This window comes from Megalobrama amblycephala, linkage group LG4, assembly GCF_018812025.1.
Source record: "Megalobrama amblycephala isolate DHTTF-2021 linkage group LG4, ASM1881202v1, whole genome shotgun sequence".
NCBI lineage: Eukaryota > Metazoa > Chordata > Actinopteri > Cypriniformes > Xenocyprididae > Megalobrama > Megalobrama amblycephala.
In genome coordinates, this window is record NC_063047.1 from 6,549,757 (window position 1) to 6,573,217 (window position 23,461).

At 35.9% G+C, this 23,461-nt stretch overlaps 2 protein-coding genes across 4 annotated transcripts in view; one reads left to right on the plus strand and one right to left on the minus strand.

Moving 5' to 3' along the window:
* Positions 1-52: 52 nt before the first annotated feature.
* On the minus strand, positions 53-3,404 carry fbp1b (fructose-1,6-bisphosphatase 1b). Its single transcript, XM_048187042.1, has 7 exons — positions 3,155-3,404; positions 2,421-2,583; positions 2,169-2,261; positions 1,916-2,056; positions 1,666-1,803; positions 695-814; positions 53-549 (listed from the first exon to the last, which is right to left on the minus strand). Exons 1-7 carry the CDS (start codon positions 3,322-3,324, stop codon positions 361-363), a joined length of 1,014 nt encoding a protein of 337 aa, XP_048042999.1. The 5' UTR covers positions 3,325-3,404; the 3' UTR covers positions 53-360.
* Positions 3,405-5,370: 1,966 nt separating this feature from the next.
* The window catches only part of ttc33 (tetratricopeptide repeat domain 33), a 34,113-nt gene continuing 16,022 nt past the window's right edge, over positions 5,371-23,461 (plus strand). Inside the window, exons 1-2 of one of the 3 annotated variants that reach the window (XM_048187046.1) lie at positions 5,371-5,439; positions 6,449-6,676. In XM_048187046.1, the coding sequence (XP_048043003.1) occupies positions 6,450-6,676 (227 nt within the window). In that variant the 5' untranslated portion in view covers positions 5,371-5,439; position 6,449. Of the gene's footprint in view, positions 5,543-6,448; positions 6,677-23,461 lie in introns of all 3 variants that reach the window. The other 2 variants (XM_048187048.1, XM_048187047.1) reach the window with 2 other exon arrangements.

The following is a 23,461-nucleotide window of genomic DNA, read 5'->3' on the forward strand; positions in this document are numbered from 1 at the left end:
TATCATTTTCCAATGATTTCTGATCATCAAATGATGTTCAGTGCAGACACAATCAGACAATGTTCTGATTTTATTTTCAAGGTGAACAGATGTGATTTAATATCAGTCACTTTCCATTGAACGGTATCAGATTATATATTTATAATCACTTTAAATTATTATGAATCATATAACTAGGGGCCATAAGAGTAAAAAAAATGTACACTGAAACTTAAAATGGAAAGTTCTTGTTCCCTACTATATATATACAGATAGCAGATGTTTCATGTTTTGTCCTTATGGTTTCACTATTTGTTTTTGAGGTTCAGTGGGATGATGATGGTTGTAGTAGATTGCAAAAGATGCTCATCTGGTGGCATCTCATTTGGCGTGTTTCTTGTAGATGGAGATATACTCCTGCACATCATCAGGGGAGCCCAGCACTACAGGAACCCTCTGGTGGATTGTGTCAGGTTTGATGTCGAGAACATTCATGGCTCCTGTTGTTGCCATACCTCCGGCCTGCTCTATGATGAAGGCCATGGGGTTGCACTCATACAACAGCCTCAGCTGGAGCCCAGAAAGATACATGAAATCAGTGAGACTGTTGCATCAAAGTACATTTTAACATGACACTGACTCTTATTATAACACAAATGTCGTGTGGTGTAGTTAGCATTTCAGTGCATTTACTACTTAACCATGTTTTTCTCACCTTGCCCTTGGGGCTCTTGACATTAGCAGGGTACAGGAAAATTCCACCATAAACCAGCGTCCTGTGCACATCAGCTACCATGGAGCCCACATAGCGCCCTCCATAGGGTGAACTGCCATCCTGCAGGTCAGAGAGAGAACTTTATCTTCACAGTCAGTGTGAAAGGCTTTAATGTTGGTTAAAAATATTCACTGTGCTGAATTTGACAAACTTTATATATATATATATATATATATAGTGCACATTCAAAGGAGAAAAAGATACTAAGAAATTAAGTCAAAGTCAAAAAATGAAATTAAGTCAGAAATTAAGTCAAAAATGTGCACTTAAATTGAAAGTTAAAAAAAAAAATCACATATAACTTTAATGGTCTCACTTGAGAGATTTTGTATTAAGAAATGAACACTTTAATTCAGCAAAGATCCATTAAATGAATCAAAAGTGACAGTATAAAGACATCTGTAATGTCGCAAAACATTCATATTTTGAATAAATGCTGTTTTAGACTTTCTATTCATCAGAGAGACCTGGAAAAAAAGTGTTTTAATTATTAAGCAGCACAACTGTTTTGAATATCAATTATTAAGCATCAAATCAGCATATTTTCAAATGATTGCTGTAGGATGATGTGACACTGAATACTGCAATAATAGCTACTAAAAATTTGGCTTTTCCATCATTGTAATACATTTCATTTTAAAATATATTAAAATAGAAACATTTAATTTAAATTGGAATAATATTTCACAATATTACTGTTTTGTAAATAAATGCAGCCTTGGTAAGCATGAGAACATAAAAAAGGTTACTGACCCCAAACTTTTAAACAACAGTAAGTTCTCTTAAGTCTTAAATTAAGACTTGACTTTATCATGATGTTTACTAAAATCACCACGGTTACTAGACAGATAGGATTCTAGGATGTTTTTTTTCCCTTCAGTGAGATATGCTCGGAATCTGGAGGCTCTTACCTCTGGGAATTTCTTCTTTTGCAGATATTCTGTGACATCTGGGTAAAAATGCTGTGCATAGCCTTCATTGAGACTGTAGATCTTTCCCTTCTTCTTAATCCTGACGTTCTGGTCCACAAGTATGAACTCACCGATGGCCTAATGATAGAGGAGGAAAGGATGCTGAAAGATTAGTCTTTTAAGAGGTAATGCATTTAAAGCTATATGCATTAGATTAGAATATAAGGTATATAACATAATGCTGACTTACAGGATCAAGCATGAAGCAGTTGACTCCCTGGCCTGTGGAGAGAACCAGCATGGTAGCACTGCCATAAAGAGCATACCCTGCTGCCACAATGTTTCTGCCGCTCCGCAAGGCATCCTTCTCTGAGGGTTCATCATCACTTTCCTGGAGATCATGTGCACACACACACAAACAAACAAACAAACAAAAGCATTTCATTTGATGACTGTAAAGATATCTGTTTGTACTGCAGTGGATCTGAAAGCCTGTACTGTACCTTTCTGTAGATTGCAAAAATGGTTCCAATAGAAGCTAAGCAGTCAATGTTTGAAGAGCCATCCAGAGGATCGAAGCAAACCACGTATTTGCCCTGGATGAAAAAAAAGGACAGCATCATGTAGTTTAAGAAGAACATTCCATTTTAAGAAGAACAGTTATTTGGGTGTCTGAATGGTTTACTTTGACTTTTTACTTTTACTTTAATTTGGTCAAAGATTTTTAGGTTTAAAAAAATGATGCACACACTTACCCTTTTTTCTGGTTCTATAATGATTGCTTTCTCATCTTCTTCAGAAACCAAAACACAGGATGTGAAGGAGGATTTAATCATGTTTATTACAAGATCATTGGACAGGACATCCAACTTTTTCACCTGGTCACCTGTAACATTTGTGCTCCCGGCAATTCCATAGCTGAGAAAAAGAGATGGAGATTTATAAAAGTGATTAATTCATGGACAATTATGTGGCCTATATGCTTTTCCCTCTTGCAGTGCTGATAATTTCTTAGGAATGAGTCAACCTTTGTCCCCTATTTCAACAAGAGACAAGGTCTAATCATTGCCTGCAGTCTGCAGTGTTTGTTTGCAAAGTAGCTGAACCGACCAGTCACTGCAACAGTGAATGGACATATAGTAAAAATATACTCAATTGTGCAAGCACCATGCACCATAAAAAGAGTGTTACACAGATAGAAATTAAGGTTTAAACTATTGAAATAGTTCTAATCAATGGGACACTAAACCATATTGTATTTTCTGGGAAGTGGTAGTGTGGCTGCACAATGAATACCATTAAACAGAGAAAAGTTTCCACACTTTTTTGTACTATGGGAAGCAAAAATGATAGAAACAGTCCAAAAATGCAATCTTAAAAGTAAATCCAATACGTATGATATACAGTCCATAAATTGTTATTTAACATTGCTACGCTTTCTGTGAAAGTCTAAATGTTTGCAGGCTAGTGAAGATGCAACAGTACTCACAGATTGGCAATCCCGGCTTTTCTGACAGCAGTGGAAATGGCTTTGATGGCTGTGCACATGGAGTTCAGAAGGGTTGTAAGCTCCCCAGTTCCTTTGGCTTTTCTACCCTCTTCTAAGACAAATCTGGTGAGGGTCACCACATTGGTATCAAATGCACCTCTGTCTGACATGATGACTGACTGCTGGTGCGTGAGTTCCTGTGGATTCCTGTCAGAAAGAAAGTATTAGAACTTAGTCTAGATATTTGACTTTGTTTAAAGGGGGAGTGATTGTAGTTTAGCCAATTGCAGGTGTTAGAAGGGAGGAGTGTTTTTTTCCACATGTAGTGAATAGAAGTGAGGTCCTGGCCGAAGTCCATAGAGTTTATCACAGATTTCACCCTGAGTGCAGGGAGACAGTAACAGTCAGTAACAATGGAGCTGATTGTATCAGACTGACTGATTTGTGATTGACTGTTTAACTTTTTGCAATTCACATCTCTGCAACAAATTGTATCTACAGTAGGTCTTAATTTTAAGATCTGTGCTTATAATGAAGTATTAAAAAGGATGGATGATGAAATCACTACCCTAGTGAAAAAAAGTATACTTTATTGTATTTTAAATATATTCCCTTTTTCTATACATTGCAAATATACTAACAAAAAATGTACTATCTTTAAATAAAAAGTATAATAGCATCATATTTTCACAATACAACTTTTAACTTGAAGTGAAAGTTCAGATTATTTTTTAAAAGTGTATTTATTTGCACTTTATAAAAATATATTTGAGGTATATTTTAACTGTGTGCTGAAAATGATCATTGTAACAATGCACTGAAAGTATATTTAAAAAATACATTATTTAATATCCTGAAGTTGTAGTGTATTTGAAGTTAAATTTAAGTATATATGTTAAGTTTACTTTTTCATCCTTGGAATTCATATGAATTTTTATTTTAATTTTTAATATTTATTACTTGTGCTTATTTATTTCAGTATGACTAACTCATTAAAAGCCCATTTTTTAAATGCAGTGTAGCCTACAATTTCCAAATATGTGTAAATATGTCTAATAAGTTTACACCATAGACTGTAAAATAATACTGTATTGTGTGAGATTGTGTAATTCAAAGTACAGTAGTCAACATTTGAAGTGGATCAAAAAAGTTCAGCAAAGTTGTCCTAAGAAGAAGGTTTTAGGACAACTTTGATTAAATGTTGACTATATTATTCAAAGTATAAGTAATAACAAAGTGTAATGTTATTGACTGGAAAGTGTGTCATTTTTAGTATTTGGAATAAGCCAAAGGTACTGAGAATACAGTATATACTATTAACTGTAAAATAATATATTCATAGTGCTTGTGTGTTCGGAAGACACTCGTAATTATTTTGTAATAACACAAATAAAGTCCACTTTAATATCACTAATCAAGCATGTAATTAGTCCCTACACAGGCATATACTTAAGGTGTACTAATTATACTTTAAGTTGTTCCAATTTAGCACACAAAAGTACACTAAATATACTTAAAGTTGTGTTTTATACAACTTAATTACAACTAAAATATACTTAGTACAAAATTAGTTGTTTCAAAATAGCACACTTTAATTTAACTAATCATTAACACACTTGAAATATATTGATAATTAGTCTGGCTGCAAGTATACTTAGCATACTTTTTTCACTAAATACAGCTATTCTACTCTACAGAAATTATTTTGCAACATTCATCCATCTGTTTACCAAAAGATCCACATATGACATAGTTTTGGGACTAATGATTGATCAGCAGTTCAGAAATGTCAGCAGAAACAGTTCATGTGCACAGGGTATCCGTGACCAACGTGCAGTTCAAAGGTTAGTGTGCTTGATGATTCTTCTCTGAAGGTTAATTGGCTGCAAAAGAGTGGGGCAGTGGGATTCTTACACAAGATTATAACAAACATATAATATATATATAATCAGGTTACTGGTTACTATGTTTTAATTCTGATCTTTGCTGACTTGATTTACACATGTATTGGACAGTTTGAACAAAGGGCTAACAATTATGGTAATAATGGTACAATAATGCAAGTGATGCAGATATTATTATTAGCAGTATTATTAAATAAAAATAGAAAGTCCTCCAATGACAATGCATCAATGCACAGTATGTAATTTTAAATGTTTATATATAAACAGAACCAGCTTGGGTTGTCAGAGCCTTGATCGACTTTTAATTCTGTCCCTTTCCTTTTAAGAGAGTTGTACAGTACTTCCGGGTTAGAGGGCGGAGTGGACGAATCCAAAACATTTGTAAGTGCTGCGACACAAACAAACCACAATTTGTTAGTGATGCTGTCGTGAATTAATAACTATTTACGAATCAGGTTTGGCTTTTTCGACCTCATATTTTAACGTATGTGTTCTGCCGCTCGCGCAAACATAAACATTCTTAAGAAAGATGACTGCATAAAGAGCATTAGTGATTGTTAGCATTAGTATTTTATGTGATTCCGACAGTATGAATGTGACCTGTGCAGTAAATGATCATTGAGCTGTAAAACAGCGCTGTGATAGACTGTTATGGGTTGTATTAGAAGTGCACTTGACCTTATTGCAGTTACAGGTTCAATATGAGACGACTGTACCTAGAAATTTGCAATTGAATTAAATCATTATTCATGCAAACACAATTGAAGATGCATTTATTTTGATAAAGTCAACAGAGTGTGTTAATGGGCAATTTAAAACACTTAAATTCAATGTAGATAACCGTTTGAATATAAAAATAATCTTTAGCCTTAACAACATTCAGTCTATTTCTGTTCTTTGATTCTTTAAAGGAAAATGTAGTGATATAATATAGCATTGTTCATATTTGATTTTTGAAGATGAATTATTTTTTCAGATCTTTTGCATGGACAAAGCAGTGTAGTATTATAATATACTCACTGAATTCAGAGCATGTAATGATCTAACAAACAAATAGGTCTAAGACGTGTAGTTACCTATTATTTTGTATATAATACCAATACCTTCAAGGTTTGGCCTCAGAATAATGAATAATTACATGTCCTTCTCAAGTCTTTTACTGAAAATGTATTCCTATTACATATCTGGATAGCTAATGTAACATGAAACTAAGATAAAAGCTCTACCAGTGCTTACTGTAAAAATGTTTTCTTGAAAACGGGTGGCTGTTTTCTGTTAATCATTATATTTTAATGTGGTATTCACAATTGTTAGTTTTACAGCAGCTGTTCCTTTTTTTTTTAATTGAAAGAAATTATTTAATAAATGAGTTATTTTTTTGTTTTGTCAGGATGGCCTCATTCGGCTGGAAGCGTAAGGTGGGGGAGAGAGTTTCCAAGATGACGGTGCAGCAGTTTCAGCAGGACTCAGAGCAGGTGGATGATGAGGATGATGTGGAGAAGGAGGGAGTTGATTGGCTGCATGTGATCAAACGGCGACGAGAGGTGCTGCTGGAGGATTGTGCAGCTAAGAGCCAGAGACTTAAGGATGAAGGAACACTGCTCGCTGAGCAGGGCAGGTAGACGTTTGTGTTTGTGTGATTGTTAAATCAAAATGTCTAATGTTCAGCAGCCTTGTGTTTTTAAAGTCGGCATGAAATGGAAGTTGCGATTGTCTTTTCTTCCCGATTTGTGATGTATATTCGAGTGAATCAGATCCTTAAAAAAAGAAAAAGTGTAGGGGGGACTTGATTTTGTCCATCGGGAACTGATTGGATCGTCGGATCGTTGTGGTTTGCAATTTGCTGTGATCTGATGTGAGTGACAGGTTGTTCCGCCCTTATGGCAGTAAACACATCTTCAGAGAAGAGATGTCGCTGCAAGTGGGACGGGAAGTTATTTTCACTAAGGACTATGAGGGCACATAAATGTAAAAAAATATGTGCAGATAGTGCACAGATAAATTGCTAATAATAAAATCTGCAATATTGCATAAAAAAATTAAAAAGTGTCAGTTTTGACTCCCTTGCTACTAGGGTAAATTTATAATAATCAAAAAAATAGTCATAACCTGGTACATCACAAAAGTTACGAGTAAGCCTGAGAAAAAAGTAGGTTTTAATTGATGCTTTAAAGACACTTAATGTAGGAGAAACTCTAATTGTTAAAGGTAGTGTTTCCAAAGTTTTGGAGCATAGACTGAAAAAGACCTGTCTCCTTTTTGTTTTCAAGCGAGATTTTGGGACATTTAATAACAGCTGCACTGAAGATCTAAGTGATCTCTGAGGAGAATAAAAACTTAAAAGTTCTGATATATAAACAGAGGCAAGTCCATGTAGTGCTTTAAACACGTAAATTAAAACCTTAAAGTCAATTATTTGTTTCACAGGGAGCCAATGGAGAAAGGCCTGGATAGGTGAAATATGTTCGCTCTTTTTTTTTTTTGTCCCAGTCAGGAAACAAGCTGCAGAATTTTAGACAATTTGTAATCGCGAGAGCGATGACTGACTAATTACAGCATACAAGGCATTACAGTAATCAAGCCTTGAGGAAAGAAAAGCGTGAATAACGGTCTCCAAATCCCTAAAAGTAAGAAGGTGCTTTAACTTTCGAAGTCGCTTTAGCTGGAAAAAGCTGGCCCTGACCACTGAATTTATGTGTTTGTCAAACTTTAGATCGGAATCAAAGATAACCCCCAGATTTTTAACATAAGATTGATTGTTTGACTGAAGAAAGCACTGTATTTGTCAATCTGTGGTTTGTTTTCATTCAACTGAAGAAAATCCATCAATTCTTTAATATCCTTTAAACATGCTAGCAGGGAAGACACTAAATCACTACCAGAGTCTAATGGTAAATAGAGCTGGGTATCATCTGCATAGATGTGATAGGAGATCTTATGATGCTCAAAGATCTCGCTCTGTATCTCGGAAGCATGTAAAGAGAAAATAAAACTGGACCCAGAATTGAACCCTGTGGCACCCCACAGGTGATTGGCACTGGGGATGAGGAAAATTCTCCAATTTCTACAGATATACTCCTATTTGAAAGATAAGACTCAAACCAATCTAAGGCAGCATGCCAGCATCACAGATGCCAAACCTTGTGATTTAATCTTCTTAACAGAATACAATGGTCCATGCCGGTGTCAAAGTCTGCGCTTAAGTCCAACATAACAAGGACTGCACAGTCGACTGATAACAAAATGTCATTTGTCACTCGTAATACGGCAGACTCGGTACTGTGCTTAGCCTTAAAAGCAGACTGAAAAGGATCTAAGTTGTTGTTTGAGATTAAATACGGTGTAAGTTGATTTAAAACCACTTTTTTCAGAACTTTCAACAAAAAGGGCAACTTAGAAATAGGCCTATAGTTATGAAGTTCAGAAGAATCTAGATTTGTTTTTTTAGCAAGGGGTGAACCACAGCATGTTTTAAACGGGATGGAACAATGCTGCTATGCAGAAAGGCATTTACAATGGAAAGTACACTAGGTAAAACAACATCCAATGCCTCCTTAAATAGGACAGCAGGAATAGTATCCAGAGAACAAATTATATTAATATCCTGATTTAGACAGGGAGCAATCAGTCCCACTATACAGTTGCAACAAAAAGTATGTGAACCACTTGCAGAATCTGTGAAAATGTAAATAATTTTAACAAAATAAAGGAGATAATACAAAATGCATGTTATTTTTTATTTAGTACTCTCCTGAGTAAGATATTTTACATAAAAGATGTTTACATATAATCCACAAAACAAAAAAAAAAGCTGAATTTATTCAAATAACCCCATTCATAAGTATGTGAACCACTGATTCTTAATACTGTGTGTGGTTACCTGGATGATCTATGACTGTTTGTTTGTTTTGTGATGGTTGTTCATGAGTCCCTTGTTTGTTCTGAACAGTTAAACTGAGCTCTGTTCTTCAGAAAAATTCTCCAGGTCCTGCAGATTCTTCAGTTTTCCACCATCTTTTGCATATTTGATCCCTTTACAGCAGTGACTGAATGATTTTGAGATCCGTTTTTTCTCACTGAGGACAATTGAGGTACTCAAACACAACTATTAAAAAAGGTTCAAACATTCACTGATGCTCCAGAAGAAAACACAATGCATTAAGAGACGGGGGTGAAAACATTTGAAATTTGAAGATCAAGGTAAATTGTAGTTAATTTGTCTTCCGGGAAACATGAAAGTATCTTCTGTTGCTTCTGTAGGGCAGTACTAAATTAAAAAAACATTATATTTAAACAAAATAAGGAAAATTTGGACATCTTCATCCTGTTCAAAAGTTTTCACCCCCGTCTCTCAATGCATCGTGTTTTCTTCTGGAGCATCAGTGAATGTTTGAATCTTTTTTAATAGTTGTGTTCGAGTCCCTCAATTGTCCTCAGTGTGAAAAGACGGATCTCAAAATCATTCAGTCACTGCTGTAAAGGGTTCAAATATGTAAAAGATGGTGGAAAACTGAAGAATCTGCAGGACCTGGAGAATTTTTCTGAAGAACAGAGCTCAGTTTAACTGTTCAGAACAAACAAGAGACTCATAAAGAACCATCACAAAACAAACAAACAGTCGTAGATCATCCAGAAAACCACACACAGTATTAAGAATCAATGGTTCACGTTCTTATGAATGGGGTTATTTGAATAAATTCAGCTATTTTTTTGTCTTGTGGATTATATGTAAACATCTTTTATGTAAAATATCTTACTCAGGAGAGTACTAAATAAAACATAACATGCATTTTGTATTATCTCCTTTATTTTGTTAAAATTATTCACATTTTCACAGATTCTGCAAGTGATTCACATACTTTTTCTTGCAACTGTATATTAAGTGTTTTTAACTATTATGTACTATTATTATGTAACATTTAAATTAATCATTTGATACAATCCACTTTTTGTGTACATTGTACTTATATTTAAAAACTACCTGCCTGTAATTACATCTATAATTACTGTTGACCCTTCTCTTAGAACTTAAAGGTCCCATTTTTCGTGGTTTTTTGAAGCTTTGATTGTGTTTATAGTGTGCAATATAACATGTGTTCATGTTTCGCGTGTAAAAAAACACAGTATTTTTCACATAATTTACTTATCTGTATACTGCTGTTTCCAATGTCATAAAACGGGCTGATGACTTCCTCGTTCTATGAAGTCCCTCATTCAGAAATATGTAACGAGTTCTGATTGTGCCAGCGGTTCCTGTGTTGTGATTCGACAGCAGCTTAGCGAACCTTGCCCGGAAAGGTCACACCTCTTACCATAACGTGGAGATGCACGCGCTCAGTGTTATTGTAAACATGTCTTTAATTTTACCCTATCAATTTGAGCCGGAATCAGACCCGATGATTGGACTGCGGGATGAAAATAACAGCGTTTCGACGACATGGCGACAAACACACTCTACAAACGCAACTCTTGTGTATTCCTGTGGGCGGAGGTTAGTCAAAAAACTGTTTTAGTGACGTCATTAAAGAAGGAAGTAGAGGGATTTAGTCCAAACTGGCCGTTCGATGTAGGCGACTTCTGTTAAATAAAATATCTCGCTTGGCATTGAACTTTGAGCTTTAAAATTTTACAGATTTTATTTATACTCTAACAACAACATTACACACTAACTAAAATTTGAAACATGGGATCACGAAGAACGGGACCTTTAACCAACCCTTGAACCTACCCATACACCAAACCTGCTCCTAACCTTAACTGAATCCCACCTCAATAGCAGCAAAAGTGTTTTGCATTACAGTATGAACACAGTAAGTACATTGTACCTAAGATTTTTTAAAATTATTTTATATATATATATATATATATTGTTTTCGTGTAAGTAAAGGACACAAATAGTTCAGTCATGAAACTCTTGATGGCGCAGACTGATGGGTCCTTAATGCAAGCTGAAGATAATTGCAGCATTATTTACTTGGCACAAGCTGATTGGTTCATGTCACTTCTGCAGCCAATGAGCTTGTTGCTCACACATTTAAATGGATGGTTGGTTACATTCGCTATAGCAGTTTGCAGCACGCTTCAGAGTTCCTCTAAAACCCTTCACCTTCCCCAGCTCCACCTGTATAGATCCGCTATGGGTTACTGATATATGCTATTTGTGCAGCAGCACTATGTCTTACTTGCAGCAGCGTATCGCTGTATGTATTGGCAGTAGCAAGTTCCTGTACTTGCTCTGCTGCAGCAGCAATAATCTACAGCAGCAGCAATTCAGCAGCAGCATAGCAGAACTATTCCGCCAAGACCAAATGCATTAACGTTGTCATATCCATTACCATGCTAAAAATCTTCCAAGAGCTGTCATGATTGAGTATTGAAGGATTAAGTGTATCTGCTTGATTTGAAATGATAGGTCACAAATTGAGATAAACGTAGGCCTGTGAAAAACCCTTCTCTCATCTTACCTGATTTTCAGTAAGTCTGTCTGTTTTTCCACACTCTGGAGGCAAGTGCCAGACAAAACCCTTCCAGGAAAACAAACTTGACAGCTGTTTCACCTTTACGGTTATTCATCTGTTAGTTGTTATTTAAGCAGGTCAATGCATTGGCCAGCAAAATGACAAAGAACAGAGGAAAAAAGGTTTTTATTGATGCATTTTTTTAAAAGAGCCAATGCAAAAACTAATGTTTTACTATTACTATTATTATTATTTTACTACACATTTTTAAATAACATTTTAACAATACCTTTATTTAAGTCCATAGACAAAAATGGAACAAACATCAGATAACATGTTTCATTGTGAATTGTGCAGGGCTTTCACTATGTTAAGTTTTAGGTTAAAAGTGCAGTATGTAGGATTTCTGTCCACTAGAGGTCGCTAGAGGCCTATTCTAAACAAAGGCCTGGCTTGATGACGCCAAGTTTGAGAGCGGAATCTTGGGACATGTGGTCTCTACCTCAACGGATGGTTTGCAATTTTCTCATGATTTACAAATAGTTGGAAACATTTGGGATATTGTAAGTACTCAAGTGAACAAAATATATAACACTGGCCTAATGGTTTTTGGATATTTTACTGCAAAAATATTACATATTACACCTTTAATTTTCCACCTGAACAGCATAAAACCTTAAAAGCGTTCTTTCTCTCTGAAATTTTCGATGCTCCTCTGATTTTTTTCTTTACGCTAACTTCGCAAATCAGCTAGACAGCTGCTTGTTTCTGAGTGCCAGAAGTTGCCAGGCTATGTTCACACAGCAATAGAATATGAGTCCTCCTGTGTTTAGTTGCATTCACACACAGTTCTGTTATTTACGGGAGTGAGAACCGCATCCTATCACCGAACTCACGCCTCTAAATTTTCAGGACGCATTCTCTGCAAACCCCTGCTGTGTGACCTGAACTGGGGTCTCATTTATAAAGCGTGCGTACGCACAAAACGGGGCTGGAAGCGTGCGTACGCCAGTTCCCGCGCAAAGGTTGTGATCTATAAAAACAAACTTGACGGGAGAATGTGCGCACCTTTAAGCAAACTTTGAGCCGTGCGTACGCACATTCTGGAGACAAAAGTGATATGAATTGAGATAGTAGATGTGCTACTTTCGATCACTTTTCCAGTGACACGCTGTTTTATGACAGCGAGGAGCGCTGGGAGCACAATAATTCCTCTTTAAACTAAACTGCAGATGTTATGACAAAATATTTTTTTGAGAATGACGATCAGTGATGCACACTTAACTTCGATATTATGGAAGACGCTGCTGGATTCGGTGGTCGAACGGTCCGTTGTCCAGTTTGAATAGGTCCAAAAATATCTTACTGTACAGCCACAGCTGCAGGAGGTGTTGATGTCGTGTAGGATCTTCAAACAATTACCATTTGAAGGATATAATTTGAGGAAAACGGTAAGATTTGCATGTTTTCTTTTTAAAATCCTTTGTCAGTGACGCGCCGAGTCAGACAATTGTATTTACACTGCAATAAATAAGTAGGCCAATCTGTTTCCACTAAAAATAGCCTATAAACTTCCTAAAAGATATGTTCACCTCATCAGCAAAACTGCATAAATTTGATTTGAATTGTTTAAAACTATTCAAATACTATTTGGCCAGTGGAAATGAATGAATCAACTCTATTCTAAAACCTTTATCTGAAGTATTTTATACAATTTTGTTTTTATGGATATTTTGATATATTTTTTCTAAAACATAAAGAGGATACTGGATGATCTTTATCAATATAATGTGTGGCACAAATGGCATTTATAGTCCATATCTAATATTTTCCAATGTCTTGTACCTTTGACGGTGTTAACCATGGTGTCACGTGGTTGGGAACATGTATGGAAATGATATGCAGATGAGGTTATGCATAGTAAAACTAGGCGTCGTAAGCTCCATATATGGTGATTTCGGGGAGGAGACAGGGTGGAGATGCACGTACGCACAATCTTCCGCTGACTGGGATTTATAAAGGGATTTGTGCGCAGGTTCTGGCATACGCATGGTTTTATAAATCAGATTTTTTTTCGTGCGTACGCAGAATCTAGCTTTTGCGCGTATGTACACTTTTAGTAGGGATCCTACGCACAGTTTTATAAATGAGACCCCTGGACTGGACAACAGTGCGAATGAACCACTCTCCACTGCACACAAGCATATCTCGTGTGTGCAGCTTGTTTTAAATTTTCGTTTTGGTAACTTACAGAGCATAGATTGTAAAAAAAAAAAAAAAAAAAAAAAAAATGAACGACACACATTCACTCTCCTCCATTGTAGTAACTGAAGCCGCCAGTGTGTCTATATGGCGCTGACATCTTGAGTCTCGAGTCTGCGCATAGTGAACTTGGAGCTAGAGTCTGAGTCTTTATTTAGAAAACAACTTTATTTAAAAACATGCTCGCTGATTATGATCTGCGCTGTGTATGAATACTTATCCACTTTTTCATGGGAAATGCTGTCCAAATGTCCTGTTTGTCATGATGACATCTAAAGTTCCTGCCAAAGGAAGTAGTCCCTTTTAGCAACTTGTTAGCAACTGCCGTTTTTTAGACACAATAAAGGTTTTTAAAAAAATCACAAGCGGGTTATAACTGGTGTGTTTTATGTCATAGATCAAAACGTGAAAATATTTAGAGGCTTTGTTAACCACAGACCTTTTTTCAGGCGATTTAGCAAAAACCCATAGACCTCGGGGCAATGGAACCGGTCCTAAAATGCGAACTCGCTTCTGGGTTTTGCCTACAAAAACACGTCATCCCTGAGGTACTCACGTTCCACTGGAATAGAGGGTATGCATTGACGTCACTTTCCCGCCGGAACACGGTCCCTCAGCTGGACTGAGTGGCAAAAGAACCTGCTGGATGACTGGATTTAATAGGGGAAACTGCGGAAACGCGAGTAAAACAAACGATTACAATAAAGGTTGGGCTCGAAAGAGTTTCTTACAACTTGTCAAATCAACATGCAGCCAGGAATCGTGTTTCCTGACATTTATATGCAGGGACGTGCACAGACATTTTGGGGGGCAGGGGCTCAAGTGGAAAAAAAGGGCACTTCTCATAATTATTTATTTAAAAAATAATGAACCCTTAAATATATTAAGACAACTTTGACTTCACTTACACTCACGCAATTGTTTTATACTCCAGATTTCTACAAAATAATCAGTTCACACAGAGACCATGGTCTTCTTTAGTATTCACTAGGTTTATCAAAAGAGAAGTCAACAACAACTATTTTCAAGTAGCTATATATTTAGAATAAATGACTGCACCAAGGAGAGGGACATAGTTTCACTAATAATTTGTTTATTTTGCACAAATCAGTAAATCGTTTTAATTTTTTTGGTGTATTGGAATACTTTTTTCATGAAGTGGACAATTTTAAGATTTTACAATTTTACAATTTTAAGGTCCATTTTTGCTGCCATGTCTTTTACTCTAATGGAAAGAAAACTTAACCCTAACCCTACACATTTAGATGGAGTTTGTTTTAAGCCTACTAACCTCCGTCTGTTTCCATCTGTAGATTTCTTCTAAATTAACCAAAATAAGATAATCTGCATATTTAAACACATCAAGAATTTTTTTTTCCTGAACTGTTAATACATTATATATTATAACAAATGCCTGCAGAGGGCGCCAAAAGCCTGCTGATTTTTTTGTTAGACAGCACAGCACGATCAAAGCCAACCATGATTAAAAAAATATATTATTAGTTTAATAATAATATTCGCCCACTTCTTTGTGATAGAAATGCTACAGCCACTGTAATTTCTTCAATATGTGGACATCAAACATGCAAAGACAGAGCGAGGGTTTAAACTTGTATTGATGTATTATCCTGTGTAAGCGTAGATTTAAGAATAGCATTATGTAGCTGATGCTGTATTATGATTTTTAAACGTGCCTGTTTATATGTGCCTGTTTTCGACGCCTGGGAAATACATAAAGCAAATCTGCCTGTGAATATTTTATATAATTACAATATAGGTAGGTTTAAATCCGAGTAATCACTTATATCAATGTTATATCGTCATATTGTCCAGCCCTAAAACATATATAGTTTTATAGCTAGTATAGTTTTTGTCAGTGTTTATTTAAAAACACCCAATTATGCAGAATATAAGATGGTAAATATTTAATTGATGAGTTGTAAACAATATATAACAATTCAATGTATACGGTATGATTTTACTTCAAAATCCAACAATTTGACACAAAATGATAACTGCAAATCCATGTTTCTCTGCTGGAGTCCAGCTGTTTCTGTGAATTTCAGTGATCCATTTGCATCTTTTTTCTGTAGCTTTCGGCAGTCTTTAAATATATACCTCAGGTTTTGTGTCAAAGCTATTTGTATAGTCGATCACAAAGCTCTTTACCGTTTTGGATGTGTTTTGTGTGTTTTTCGCGGCATTTACGCTAAAATCCAACGCTGCCGCTCAGTCTTTTGCCACTCAGTGGGCGTGAACGCGGTCCTAACGGTCGACGGTGACCGTTACCCTCTATACACGGAGAGGGCGGGGTTTATTACCTATACTGATTCCAGCCACCTGGGGGCGATCGAGATGCTTTGGCTTCACTTTTCAGGACTCGTGTGGCACGCTTGTTACAGAGACGGAGATATACGGTAAGCTGTTTCTGTCATCTGAAGGTTTCAGATTCAGCCTCTGTCTTCCAAAAAAGTCTGCAACGTAACTCAAATGCTTTGCTCTCCACTCAGATATAAAAGCCTCTGTGCTGTCGGTTAATTTAGATTTGACGAGCCCCATGATTTTAGTAAAAGAGCCACAGGTTATCAGTTATAACTGATTCATCCAGCAGATCCAGTACCGCATTCATCCAGCAGATGGGGCTGTGGGTTCGCTATGGACTTGCTGTATGTGGATGACACTTGTTAGAACTAGTAGAATAGTTCACTAAATATGTGCTGTCTCAAACTAAACTATCGTATGGCTTCAGTCAGAAGACTTGAAATATTGTGCAGAAGTTGTATGGAGTATGATACTTTTTTATGGTACCCTTTTTGGCATTGTGGAGCTTGGCAGCCAGATCCTCATTCAAACATGGATGTTTTTCAATTAAATCTATGTATTTACTGAACTTTTGAGATCATTTACTTGCAGCTACCTATTTACATTATTCATCCTGAATGAAAACATAGACTGAGCTCCGATTTGCAAGGATAAAGGTGTTTAATATATCTCTTTTTTCAAAGCAAATCTTATACTTTATATATCTGATGTAGACAAAGGATTTCATCCATATGCTTTTATTGACATACATTCTGTCTGTGACTTTGGATAACATTTATTAAGCCTAACACCAGCTGAAGAGGCCTAGACAGGAGTTCAGTGCAGTTTGTAGAAGCTGAACATTTTAGCACTCAAATGGGACTTTCAGTTTTAGCATGTCTGTGAAAAGCTCAACCAACGGTCATGAAGCAAGACTGAGTTGAAAGGTAATACACTCCAATTTGCGTGTTTTTTGTTTGTTTGTTTGTTTTTTTGCTTTAGGTTTTTGTTGTTGTTGTTTTAGATAATATGTAATTTTGTGTAGTATGCACTGTCTGTTCCTGGAGACAGCATTTCTTTTCTTATATGAATCAATGTAGCAGGTGTGTCCGTATAAACATTAGGATGGTCCTCGTCTCTGAGCTGAGTGGGTGGTAAGAAAGATGAGACGGAGAGAAAAATGGGCTTTTTTTCTCAAGTTTCTAATCCTTTTACCACTTAACCGGAATAATAAGTCAAATTGGGCCACTTGTTTTCTCAGTGTCCAAAGAAAGGCTATAAACGTCATAGCCAGCAAGCGCTTGGACAGGATAAAAGAATAGTTTGAATTTACTGGAAGATGGTTTAGAGGCATGGATTAAACACAAGCTGCCGTTATTGCGGCCTTTCCCTGTAAAGCCTTAACAAGTCCATGAGAGGTCAGGGTAGAGTGTCACTCTTCAGTTTTACAACCTTTTAGCTCCTTGTTCTCCAGAACTCTCTGTCTCCATCCTTGTTTGGATTCCTTTAAGACTGTAGTCTGAAATGTTTTTTAATGGCATGATTAAGCAGCACTTTGGCTCTAACTGTGTAATAGTGTACTGTAGGCCGCTGCCGCTCATGATGTGATTACTGTAGTACTTTGCCAGTATTTGTTGCACCTGTTTTTCAAAGCAATTGAAGGAAAGCCAGATAGTGTTTGTCAGAAATGTGATGTCTCGAAGGTGTTGATAGCAGCTGGTCTTTGGTGGGATGCTGAATGTATTTATCGCCAGATCAAGTTGAGTAAATGACAGGGCCACGGGTTTTAGTGTTTATGTATAATTACCCCTGCAGCTCTCATTTGCTAAAGGACAGTTTGTCCCCATAGTGTTCTTTGGCTGCAGATTTAGTGTTTTGCATTTGATCAAGACAGCAGGTAACTGTGCAAAGAGTGTAAAATGTTTGAATACCATTTCAGTGCTGAGCAAAGAAAGCGTTTTTTTTTTTATATATATTAATTATAATTATAGATAACTGTGTGTGTTCACTGTGGGGATGATGTTGTTGAAAATGAACATGGTTTAGAATGTTCTGCTGGTTTTTGTATCAACTTTTCTTTCTTTTTTATTGCTAATGGAAATTTTTGACTGTTTTATCATGCAAATGATGATATTCAATTAAAAAAAAAAAAGAAGAAGAAGAAGAAAAGAGTTGAACACTACATAACATGTAGTTTTGCTTTTCGTTAAGTGGCCCATTTAACTGTGAAGGGCAAAAATAGCATTGTGTTACCTGGGAGGACTTCAATAGAAGAGGGTTCTCTAGGCTCATCAGACCTTGGGTACAGTACATCAGTCATCATCATTCTATGAGAATATGCTAATATAGACCCTTATAGATTTGAATGTACTGGAGATCTGGAAAACACATAAAATACCCACATTCACTTATAAAACTTTACAGTTTGATTGTGGAAGTGCTCACATAATCAGTGTATATGTTTTATACAAACTATCTGAATTGGAAGAAAGTCCATCTATTCCTCTGAGATTTTTTGTAGAAATGTAGTGAGTTTCAAGAGCTATCAAGGAATATGTCATCAAATGCTCTTATGTTTATATTTTGTCTTTTTTTTTTTTTTATCCAAATGAATAACCATGCATGCAATTTTTTCATAAAAGCCAGCAATATTTGCAGTAGAGTAGTAGAGATGCTACAGAAGCAGGAACTTGAAGTGACTCTCAATCACATTCTTACAAAATACTTTTTTTCTTTAAATCACCTTTAACTTTCATGTCCTTGTTAGCCATTATGGTTGGGGTCAGTGACGATACCACCTTAAGCAATGGTCCTGGCTAATGCTTTACACCAGTAAGTGAAAACCCAGCAGCCCCTGAAGAGGCGTGTTGCCCTGGCGACTCTTATAATCAAGTTTTTTGGAGAATAAGTGGATTGTGATGAGGAAATTACATGGAGCTGGCGGACAGTGGGTACATGTCAGCACAATGCACTCACTATAAGACATTTTAAACTCACTTTGCTTTGGTCTGTTTTAATAACTTTTTGCTGATGCATATAAATGTTGTATTTAGGGCTGTCAAATGATTAATCGCGATTAATCGCATACAAAATAAAAGTTTGAGTATATGTGTGAGTACTGTGTGTAATTATTATGTATATATAAATACAAACACATTTATGTATATATTTGAAAAATACTTACAAGTATATGTATTTATTTATATTTTTATATCATTTTTATTATATATATATATATATATATATATATATATATATATATATATACACACTGCGTTCCAAATTATTATGCAAGTGCCATATCAGTAAGATTTCAATACAATAAACATTCAGATTTTAGTTTTTCTATGAAAATGTTTGTTTGTTTATTTATCCATGTCTTTTTAGATAACTGGTATTAATCTCAGACAAAATAATTTGCCAGATCTATAAAAACCCTACTTAGAGGTTGTTCCACATAGATCTTTCTGAAGATGAAAAGCATGAAATGGTGCAATGTTGTGCAAAAGGCATGAAAACAACTAATATTGTGTGAAACTGAATGGAAATTATCAAATTATCATAAGATTTGTGAGTGATTTAGAGCACTGCAGAACTCGGTCAGATAAAGATTGATAAAGGTTTATTAAGGAAAGTTCCTGTCAAAAAATGAATTGTATTAAAAGGGCAGCTTTAAAAAAAACCCAGTGTTGAGCAGCAAACAGGTATTTGAAGCTGCTGGTGTCTCTGGAGTCTCAAGAACCTCCCCATGCAGGCTGGCAGTTGTGCGTAAAGATGCATTTTGGACACCACTAACCAAACCTCACAAAGAGAAACATTTACAATGGGTGTAGAAATACATTTTCAAACAGTTTTATAGCTGTGGTGTTTTTTTGCAGCATGGGATAGTGCATAGTGCATTGTATTTCAGAAGGCACTATCCTCCTTTTTATATCATAGCTGAAAATGGCCAGTTATGAACTCCACATATCTTGCAAAAGTCATTTTAATACCCCCAGAGACCCTAAAGGGACCTTCCATCTCACTTCCCAACATTCCATCCCAAATCATCACCCGCCAGCTCCCTGCTGACGTCACAGTCTTGTTGGAATGTGGTGGCCATTCACCAACCATCCAGAAATCCATCCATTTAGACCATCCATTGTAGTATGGCATTAGTCAGTGAATAAAACTATTTAAAAACAAGTCTTCATGTATTTCTAAACCCACTGCAAACATTTCTCTTTGTGAGCTTTGGTTTGGAGTGGCTAAAATGCATCTTTATACACAACTGACAGCCTGCATGGAGAGCTCCAGAGACACCAGCAGCTTCAAATACCTGTTTGCTGCTCAACACTGGCTTTTTTTACAGCTACCCTTTTAATACAATTAATTTTTTTGACAGGAACTTTAATTAATAAGCCTTTATCTGACCGAGTTCTGCTGTGCTCTAAATCACTCAAAAATCCTATGATAATTTGATAATTTCCATTCAGTTTCACACAATATTAGTTGTTTTCATGCCTTTTGCACAACATTGGACCATTTCATGCTTTTCATCTTCAGAAAGATCTTTCTTTCTCCCCATATTGCATGAGAACTGTGACTTGCTTAATAATGTGGAACAACCTCTAAGTAGGGTTTTCATAGATCTGGCAAATTATTTTGTCTGAGACTGATACCAGTTATCTAAAAAGACATGGATAAATAAACAAACAAACATTTTCATAGACAAACTAAAATCTGAATGTTGATTGTACTGAAATCTTACTGATATGTCCATTGCATAATAATTTGGAACGCAGTGTGTGTATATATATATATATATATATATATATATATATATATATATATATATATATAAATATTTTGTACATAAATAACAAATTTCTCTTTAATATATACAGAAATTTGTGTGTATTTATATATTTATATAATTATACACAGTACTCACACATATATTAGGCAAACTCAAACTTTTATTTTGTATGCGATTAATCGCGATTAATTGTTTGACAGCCCTAGTTGTATTGTTATCCAGTAGTATTGCCATGCATAGAACATGCTATATATTTATTTCAAACCCTATATAACAAGTTAATTCTTGATCTGCGTGGGATATTTAGGCCCTGAGCACCGATGGTGTGAGGACCCTATTGTAATTGCTCAGTCAATTATTATTATTCTCCGAAATGAATCGCATTTTTGAGGGCCTGAACATGCTCAAAAACTCATGAAACTTTGCACACGCATCAGAAGTGGTGAAAATTTACGGCTGATATGGGTTTCTGTATTAGGTGTGGCAAAATGGCTCGATAGTGCCACCTACAAAATTTCAATTAAGCGGCGTTCGCGCTACGTTTCACGTACTAGTATGAAATTCGGTAGACACATGTAATAGCCCAATACAACAATGCCCTTGGGTGCAAAATCTATAAACCCAACAGAAAGTGAGATATTTTGAATTTTCTCTGCAAAGTTTTTGCAGTTTTTGCCATTTCCAGACATTGTACTTTAACTCCTCCTAGAGAGTTTATCAGATAAACATCATATTTGGTCAGTCTAATCTAAAGACCTTTGCGACGTTAAATTGCGAAGATCTTGAGTTTTCTTTGAATGGCGTGTCCGTGGCGGCCTGATGAAGTTAAATGTTTCACCATGAAACAGGAAGTTGTTGTAACTCATACAATGTCCGATCTGCCCCAAACTTCACATGTGTGATAAGAGTCCTGGCCTAAAGACGTTTGTATGCCAATAATTAGTTAATCATAGCTGGCAACAGGAAATGGCATGCTTTGCACTGTAATTCACTCCCAGAAACACATTTAAATATGCCATGAAGTACCAAACATGCTAGAAACACGTTAAATCATGCAACACTTGGCTAATAGCTGAAGTATGCGATTAATGCCACAAAGACATCTACATGGCAATATTAGGTAATAGTCAAAGCGCCACCTGTTGGCAGCAGGAAGTGTGGCACATCGAAATGACTGCGCCATATTTCTCCTGTATTTATTCGCTTACATGCATATCACCCACTATTCACTGTTTTCCTAAGGCCTCCGGGTGGCGGTGGCCCCGGGTGCGAGGGCCCTTTCATGGCTGCATGCAGATTTAATTGAAAGTTGGCTTTTCTCAGCATTTTGCCTACTTTGCCATTTAACCCTGAGACCAATTATTTATCCCAGTATTAACATGACTTTCAACTTAGATTGTTTCTTTTACTTCTTGGTAGGATTTTTTTTCTTTCTTCTTTCCACTCATTTAGAGATCAAGGCTTACACATAGTTACTGAATATAAACTGTTGTTTAGTGTAGAACTGCAGTTCAACAGTAACTTTAACCATTAACAGTAACTTTAACCATTTTAAAATGTGAAAATAACTTGGTATCTGACTTTTTGCCATGTGACTTCAGTGTGAACAGTCTGGTTGGGAATTAGTTTATATGTCACAATTTGTTGTAATTGGCTGTTTGATTTACTTTAGGTCTGAAATGTTGTGACACATGCATTGAACAGTGTCAATAAAAGTTAAAATGTTCGTGCATAATTTTAAGACTGGAAGGCACTCAATTTACTTTAAACAAAACATTCAGTTTAGGAGAGTTGTCTTTTTTGACCAGTGTGCAATTATTGGCCCAAATTAAAAAAAAAAAAAAAAAAAAAGGTCATGTGAACACCCTCATAATCCTTGTCTCGTTGATGTTCAGTTAGTTGTCTCCAATGAAAAAGTGACAGGACAGATGGCTTGTGTCTCCTGTCCCTAATGTTTTCCACTATTAGTGGGGCTATTTCCTGGATGACATTCATTTTGAGTTAAACTTTCCTGCAATACTTCATTAAGTGAGTTGAAATGAGACCATTTGTAAGTTTCCATTGCAAAATTGATTATAAATGTTCATACATCTGTAATTTAAATTCCGAAAGTGCTAACAGGCCAGATTTTGCTGCCAAACAACAGAACACAACAGCAGGTGACCTATTATTACTTAGTCAGCAGCATATTCCTAATGCTGGACTGAACCTTAAAATCCATGTCTTGCTGATGAATTTGTTCTTTTTTTTTTTTTGTTTAGCATTATCTGTGATATTAAGACTTAATGCTCAAATGTTATTAAATTCCTCAGTGGTCATATTTTTGTCTTTATTTTATCTGCCTTTTTAAATTAAAAACTGATTATGTTTGCAGGGGTTTAGTTAAATATTGTTGGCTCAGCAGGGAAAGTCTAAGGCACAGTTAATGGACAAATAGTACTTTGACACTGTAGTGTCATAGTGTCACTTACATTAAGGATGACGATAATAGTTAATAACATCTCTTAACTTCACGTGACTCAAGGCTCAACATGACTATAAAGACAACATACCAGCACATTGTACTTTGATGTTGTGATTGTTT

Excerpts from the sequence above, each read along its gene's own strand:
- fbp1b (XM_048187042.1), bottom strand. The coding sequence starts at position 3,324 with ATGTCAGACAGAGGTGCATTTGATACCAATGTGGTGACCCTCACCAGA. Across the intron at positions 2,057-2,168 it reads TTTTTGCAATCTACAGAAAG|GAAAGTGATGATGAACCCTC; the intron begins GTACAGTACAGG and ends CATGATCTCCAG. Across the intron at positions 1,804-1,915 it reads ACTGCTTCATGCTTGATCCT|GCCATCGGTGAGTTCATACT; the intron begins GTAAGTCAGCAT and ends CTCTATCATTAG.